Source organism: Alosa pseudoharengus, unplaced genomic scaffold, assembly GCF_046254945.1.
Source record: "Alosa pseudoharengus isolate Yale_2024_CS ecotype anadromous, Long Island Sound unplaced genomic scaffold, YU_APseudo_1.1 YU_APseudo_1.1_scf_7, whole genome shotgun sequence".
In the NCBI taxonomy this organism is placed as follows: Eukaryota; Metazoa; Chordata; class Actinopteri; order Clupeiformes; family Clupeidae; genus Alosa; species Alosa pseudoharengus.
In genome coordinates, this window is record NW_027468859.1 from 30,541,413 (window position 1) to 30,548,933 (window position 7,521).

Below are 7,521 nucleotides of genomic sequence, written 5' to 3' on the forward strand. Positions count from 1 at the left end.
ACAAGTCCGAGTCGAGTCCGAGAAAGCAGAAATCGGGACCGAGACCGGACTCGAGTACTACATCACTGGAGGACTTAACCTGCTGAAAAATAGATGACTAGAGAGCATGTTCTCTTAAATCACATACACACACACCAACACACACACACACACCAATGCCTGTAAAAGCTGATTACTGTAGCATTAATGCTGATTGTGTGAGACTGTTGTGTGGTGATAATTCTAAATAGGCAGTTATTCTGTTGCAAATTACTATTCTGACTATTCTTAATTATGGCCTTGATGTACGCACACATAATCATGCCTCTCATTACTGGTTCTTGTGCTTGAACCTGTCAAAATATGGATTCTCTTGTACTTAGCACCACTTAACGTTTATCTCTACTGATTTAGTCTGTAGCGTTATGTGTGAGGCACTTTGGATGAAGACGCACAGTAGATTTACTAAGTAACTATAACATGTAAAGGCTGGACTGGACGAAAGGCATTGTGGACTATACCTGTGGCATTCTGGCCCCTGGACATGGGAGAGGGGGAGTTGGGGTCGTCCTGCATGAACAAGGAACAACAGATAGACATCAGACACAAATGTGGAGCTGTGTGCAGTACACTGTGGAGTGCTGTATAGAAAAAGGGAGTCACAGAAAGAGATGGAGATAGAGAAAGGAAGGGGGAGAGAGAAAGGAAGAGAGAGAAAGAGAGGAAGGAAGAGAGGGAGAGAGAGAAAGGAAGGGAGAGAGAGGGAGGGAGGTGTAGGGAGAATAAAATGACTCTTTTCACTGTCTCATGTTTCTCCAGCATTCACTCACATTTTGGCTGTCCTCATCTTTCTTCTCCGGTGTTTCGCACGCTTTCCGTCTGGAGGAAGAGAATCACAAGTTCTGGGTTTTATGGATCTATTATTGAAAAGGATCATTCTACAGTAGCCAAGGCGCCCACATATCAATTTTCGCCATGACGAGCAGTGTTTCCGTTCCCATAGCAGTGACAATTATGGGATAGAATTACAGAACAGTCATGTCTCTGAGGTCTGACAGACCAGGTCCAAGGTTATCTACCTGTCCTCAGAGCACCTCACCTTTGTTGTTGGCGGGAGGAACTCTTTGGCATTCGAAGATCCAATATTAAATTCTAGATCAGAGTCACTTGCAGGGTTCTCTCTGGTCATTCCAGAGGACTGAGGAGAGTTCTCACCTTCGCGCCAACAGGGCGTTCATTTCTTCCATCAGACCTCCGCTACCGCCACTTGTTCGGTTGGCATCGTTTTTGGCAGCAGTATTCTCCTCGGGCGGCTGTGGGCACAGAACGACAGCTGAGTCAGGGAGAAAACTATGTACCAATCTCCTCACTACTGATCAGAAAGATCCATTAGAATTCTGTATGGCACCTATAAGTTTCTGCATGCATTTACTACAAATCCTGGGTAAGAGTGTTTCTCTCTACAGATCACAACCCCATCTCTTACTACCGGCATTGTATGTTATCTAATGACTAATCTTTAGGCACTTCACTACAGAGTATTTCAGAAATGAGGACATGAAGCCTGAAACAGATGCGGACCTAATGCGGCCCAGATCTGGCTCAGTGTCGGCTCGGCTGGCTGCCATGCGCGCTGACTCACCCTCTGGACGCGGCGCAGCTTGGCTCCGGCGATCATGGCCGCCAGGCCGGTGGGTGCGGACGCGTCACCCATGGGGAGTGGGGGAGGGGGCGGGGGCGCCCCGGCCGAGGGGGGCGGGGGGCCTGGAGGGGGTGGAGGCGGCGGACAGGGCCCTCCCAGAGACAACGGCTGCATGGGCGGAGGCATGACAGTAGGGGGCGCCACCGAGAGCACAGCGGGGTGTCCTGAAAATGGGGAACCTGCAGCGGAGGAGGAGGAGAGAGGGGGAGTGTGATGAGAGTGATGGAGAAAGAGAAACAAAGAAGAGGAGAGAGGGAGGAGAGAGGGAAGAGAGAGAGGGAAGAGAGAGAGTGTGAAAGTGTGTCAGTGGTGGTATATAGTGCTACACAGATGTGGTAAGGCCACGCTAACAGACACAGAGAGGATGACAGAGTGTCAGTGGTGGTATATAGTGCTACACAGATGTGGTAAGGCCACGCTAACAGACACAGAGAGGATGACAGAGTGTCAGTGGTGGTATATAGTGCTACCCAGCTGAGGTAAGGCCACGCTAACTGGGACCCAGTCTGTGCTGGAGACGGCTGGAGCTGCTACCTGAGTTGGATGCTCGTCGCTCCCTCTCCATGTGCGCCTGCATCTGCTGCTGCTGCTGCTGCATCTCCATCTGCCTGCGGGCACAAACAACAGAAAGACACAGTCAACAACCTAAATATAACCTTCAGACCATATCCAAACACTGGAGGAACGTACAGTCAACCCCTACATAACCTTGAGATAACATTCCAACAACTTACATGTAATATGCAAAGACGAGAGAAGCATACAGTCAACATTGACATAACCTCAAACAACCTCTAGAAGGAAAACGGGTAACCAGCCTAATTAAACCTCTAGAAGGAAAGCAGGTAGCCATCCTAATTAAACCTTTAGAGCGAAAACGGGTAACCAGCCTAATTAAACCTCTAGAAGGAAAGCAGGTAGCCTGCCTAATTAAACCTTTAGAGCGAAAACGGGTAGCCAGCCTAATTAAACCTGTAGAAGGAAAACGGGTAGCCTGCCTAATTAAACCTGTAGAAGGAAAACAAGTAGCCAGCCTAATTAAACCTGTAGAAGGAAAACGAGTAGCCAGCCTATTTAAACAGCACGCCTCTGGTTCTGCAAAGGTAAACAGCTGTGTGAAAGAAGACAGTGGGGTGGCGGTGTGACAACTCTGGTTCAGAGTTAATAAGTGAAGATTGCATAATGATGGATAATGTGATTACTGTGGGATCTCTGTCTAAAAGAGCCGCAAGTCGATATTCCCAACCCCATAGATGCACATAGAAACCCGTAAGTGAAAAGACAGACCCATAGACATCATCATCCACCTACCTTTTAGGCATATTTCCCCCATGCGCTTTGGGCATGTCCTCCACAGGGTGTCCAGGTCACTATTCCCTATCTAACACTAACCACATAACATTTGATCCCACCACACACATGCGGTGCCATGTCCCAATCTCCTCAGTCTAGACTGTAAAGCGTAGCAGCAGAGAAGTGGTATCATAGTTTATGGCCCTTATGAGCGGGTCAGATATCTCATGTCTGAATGTTGAACCATATAAGAAGTCTCCTCCTCTGTGGTAGTACGAGTGCTATAAATACCTCTTTAACAAAGACGCTTAAGAGAAGGATTGACTTTAATAATTCAGGAGGATCCTCCTAGCGGCAGCCTCATCTCACATATCCATGTTTTCATCCCCGCCATCTACAAACACTTCTCTCTTTGCTCTCTCTCTCTCCCAACCCAAAGATATTATTGGTTTACGCTCCCCTGGACCCAGCGGGCTGAATAAGAGGCTCTGTACGGTGAGGGTTTGTTTTTGCTTGAACTTAACCGCCGATCGCTCCCCTGCAGAGAGAGTGCCGAACAGGAAGAAGCTTTTCCTGTGACCGCGGCGTACCCAGGGCAGGCCGGTCCACTGGCTGTGAGAAGCATATGACAGAGATATGACCTGGCAGAGGCTATGACAGAAGGAGAGAGAGGGAGAGAGAGGAAAGGGAGAGGAGAGAGCAGGAAGAGGGGAGGGAGAGAGAGAGGGAGGGAGAGAGATGAGAGGGAGGGATGGAGATGGAGGGAGAGAGGAGAGGGAGAAAAGGGAGAGAGTGAGTTAGAGGACGAGAGGGACAGTAAGAGAGGGAGGGGAGGGGGCAGAGGTGGTGAGGATAAAACAGAAAAATACAGGTAGAGGGGGAGACAGAGGAGAGAGAGAGAGGGAGACAGAGGAGAGAGACAGAGGAAAGGGAGAGAGAGGAGAGGAAGTGAGGGGGACGGAGGAGAGGGAGATAGAGGAGAGGGAGATAGAGGGAGACAGAGGAGAGGGAGATAGAGGGAGACAGAGGAGAGGGAGATAGAGGAGAGGGAGATAGAGGGAGACAGAGGAGAGGGAGATAGAGGAGAGGGAGATAGAGGGAGACAGAGGAGAGGGAGATAGAGGAGAGGGAGATAGAGGGAGACAGAGGAGAGGGAGATAGAGGGAGACAGAGGAGAGGGAGATAGAGGAGAGGGAGATAGAGGGAGACAGAGGAGAGGGAGATAGAGGAGAGGGAGATAGAGGGAGACAGAGGAGAGGGAGATAGAGGAGAGGGAGATAGAGGGAGACAGAGGAGAGGGAGATAGAGGGAGACAGAGGAGAGGGAGATAGAGGAGGGGGAGATAGAGGGAGACAGAGGAGAGGGAGATAGAGGGAGACAGAGGAGAGGGAGATAGAGGAGAGGGAGATAGAGGGAGACAGAGGAGAGGGAGATAGAGGAGAGGGAGATAGAGGGAGACAGAGGAGAGGGAGATAGAGGAGAGGGAGATAGAGGGAGACAGAGGAGAGGGAGATAGAGGAGAGGGAGATAGAGGGAGACAGAGGAGAGGGAGATAGAGGGAGACAGAGGAGAGGGAGATAGAGGAGGGGGAGACAGAGGAGAGGGAGATAGAGGAGAGGGAGATAGAGGAGAGGGAGACAGAGGAGAGTGAGACAGAGGAGAGGGAGACAGAGGAGAGGGAGATAGAGGAGGGGGAGATAGAGGAGAGGGAGATAGAGGGAGACAGAGGTGAGGGAGATAGAGGAGAGGGAGATAGAGGAGAGGGAGACAGAGGAGAGGGAGATAGAGGAGAGGGAGATAGAGGAGAGGGAGATAGAGGGAGACAGAGGTGAGGGAGATAGAGGAGAGGGAGACAGAGGAGTGGGATTGTGAGTTTGAGAAAAGGTCAGGTAGTGAAACGGAGATAGAGTAAGATAAAAGTGATTCACAAATGGAGAGAGAGAGAGACAGAGGGACAGAGAGGATGAGACGAAGGGAAAGAGAGACATAGATAGATGGACAGATGTGGAAAAAGAGGGGGAGAGAGGGTTCCAAAGAGTGGAAATTTCCAGCCGCGCGTTATGGAATTGCTGACGCAGCACTGTTAAGGTTGTCACGGCGATGTGACTGATGGGAGTGAGCAGTGCTGCTGTGTTTTTGGATGCTGGAGGGCGTGGTGTTTTCCTACTTCTATAGACACACACTCCTCTTCCCCTCTGCTGCTCCTCTGCTGTGTGTGTGTTTGTGTCTGTTTGTTTGAGTGGGGGCATGTGTGTCTGTGTGTGTGTGTGTGTGTGTGTGTGTGTGTGTGTGTGTGTGTGTGTCTGTGTGTGTGTGTGTATGTGTGTGTGTGTGTGTGTGTGTGTGGTGTGTGTGTGTGTGTGTGTGTGTGTGTGTGTGTGTGTGTTTGAGTGTGTGTGTGTGTGTGTGTGTGTGTCTATGTGTGTGTGTGTTTGTGTGTGTTTGTTTGAGTGGGGGCATGGTTGTGTGTGTGTGTGTGTGTGTGTGTTAGAATGGGGGCATGTGTGTGAGTGTTGGCCAGGCTGTGTCTCCTGGGCAGCAGGATTAGCACTGAGCCCATGTTTGTCCAGACACACGATCTGGGTGGTCATCAGAACCTCAGCGTCTCAGGGCTCCATGAGGACACTGGACATGCTAATCAAAGAATAGCCATGCCAGTGACTACACACAGAGAGATGGGTGGGGGGGGGGGGGTAGAGGTAGAGAGAAGAGAGAGATGAGACAGAGAGAGGAGAGAGAGAGATGAGAGAGAGAGAGGAGAGGGAGAGAGAGTCCATGCTGTGGGTCTCTCTTTAAGAGATGTGCTCGAAAGCGACATGGGGAGATGGGACGCTACGCCCCCAAAAGGTCTTTCCTCCCGTTAGCGAGTAGTTCTTTTCACAGGTCTGGGGTGTTCTGCAGCTGTGATATGATTGGTTGGTTTGATATGAGAGCGCTTCCTAGCCTGTGAGGGCTGAGATTCTAGAACATTCTGTCTGTCGGTGAAGGATCTGGGCTCCTCTGAGAGAAACAGGAAGTGTGTTTGTGGGAGACAGTGGTGGGAGTTGAGTTGTTCTCACATATTAAAGGTGACAGGACCGAGCAGAGATGGAAACAGCGGCTTCACATACACTCCACACACACTTCCGAGTTGCCAAACACACTCTCTCACTGAGACAGACACATGTTTTATTTAGTCTTTCACTAGCTATGAAAATATGCATGCTTAAAGGTCCAGTATGTAGGAAATAATGGAAAATAAACTGTAACCATTCCAAAAATGATCACCATATGTTGTCAGAGAGTAAGGAAACACGATGAATTGAAGTAATACCTTATTTGACAACATTACTCTAACCCGTAAAACCCCGTAAAACCCATGAAAAGAAATGAGTTACGGGGCAGAATCTCTTGGAATTTGCGTTTATGTTTTGAACGATTAATTCTAGAATAGCGTATTAATAATGGGCTAGCGCGTCCTCCTATTTGGGTTGCCAAATTAGCAAAGGCCAACTGTCAACAGCTGTCAGTTGTAGTCATGAACGCCTACGAGAGGCAGGCAAATTTCCAAAATTAAAACAAGAAACAAATTAAGTGGACATCGGAGGAGCTTCCTGAGATGGTGACGTCTTCGTCAAACGAAGAATATCAAGTCTGACGCAGAGCTGGCCATATTTCTCCACAACAGGTAGCCTAGGCTAAACTTCATCTGCATTGCTAACTTCAGCTAAATATGTTACGTTGGTTAGAGAGGTATTTTTTGTTTTCACTGTTTCCGTAATGTGTAGCTGGGTCATGGTTGGAGAAACATTAAAGCAGCTGCAGGTCAACTAACGTTAAGTCTTCATTACATCTGGCAACCCAGAAGAGGCTCGCGTCTGGTAGTCTTGAGAACGCTCACCAGTGTTTTGATTTTGGCCTGCAGAACGTTCGGTAACAATCCTACAAATCGCACCTTTAACAAGTCTCCTTGATTCTGAAGATGTTCTTTGAGTGTTCTGTGGAATTTTGACAGGGCGTTCCATCAGTGTCGCAAGCATTCTACAGAATGTTCTGTGGAATATTCTGTTCAGAGTGTTCTATGGAATGTTTTGTTCTGAACGTTCTATAAAATATGCTGTTTTGTTTGGTGCTTTGGCAACACAAGTCATGTTAATAAAGCAAGCAACGTTGAATTTAATTGAATGTTGTGGATACTGAGGGGATTTCTTACCTTCTCTGTGCCTCCAGCTCCTCTGAGGTGGGCCCATTCTGGACATGGCGCTGGACAGCTGGGCCTGTGGAGCACAAACACGACACAGAGAGCTGGTCAAACTCTTACTCCAGGACTGACCGGAGGTCTTCATCTAAAGCATTGGTTTACATTTGGTCAGGCTGTGTGTGTGAGTGTTGTCAGAGTCTTCCTGAGCTGTATTGTAACAGGTGTAGGTGCCCTATGAGGCACATATTAAATCTCTCTATGTGGTCTGAAGCCCCTATTCAGTCTCATTGCTATTGCCCGAGTGTGATTGGGAGGACCTCTAGGAGACTGACACCTCTCCTGTCCAAACAAATGGCTGGGATGTGCT

The 7,521-nt window shown here is 48.9% G+C and overlaps 1 protein-coding gene across 1 annotated transcript in view; it reads right to left on the reverse strand.

Annotated features, from left to right (window-relative positions):
* Window positions 1-7,521, reverse strand: part of evlb (Enah/Vasp-like b) — a 77,126-nt gene that overhangs the window by 3,677 nt on the left and 65,928 nt on the right. Inside the window, exons 4-9 of the mRNA XM_076273337.1 lie at window positions 7,167-7,230; window positions 2,216-2,289; window positions 1,622-1,860; window positions 1,195-1,292; window positions 810-858; window positions 501-549 (exon numbers count right to left, since the gene is read on the reverse strand). Of these exons, the coding sequence (XP_076129452.1) occupies window positions 501-549; window positions 810-858; window positions 1,195-1,292; window positions 1,622-1,860; window positions 2,216-2,289; window positions 7,167-7,230 (573 nt within the window). The remainder of the gene's footprint in view (window positions 1-500; window positions 550-809; window positions 859-1,194; window positions 1,293-1,621; window positions 1,861-2,215; window positions 2,290-7,166; window positions 7,231-7,521) is intronic.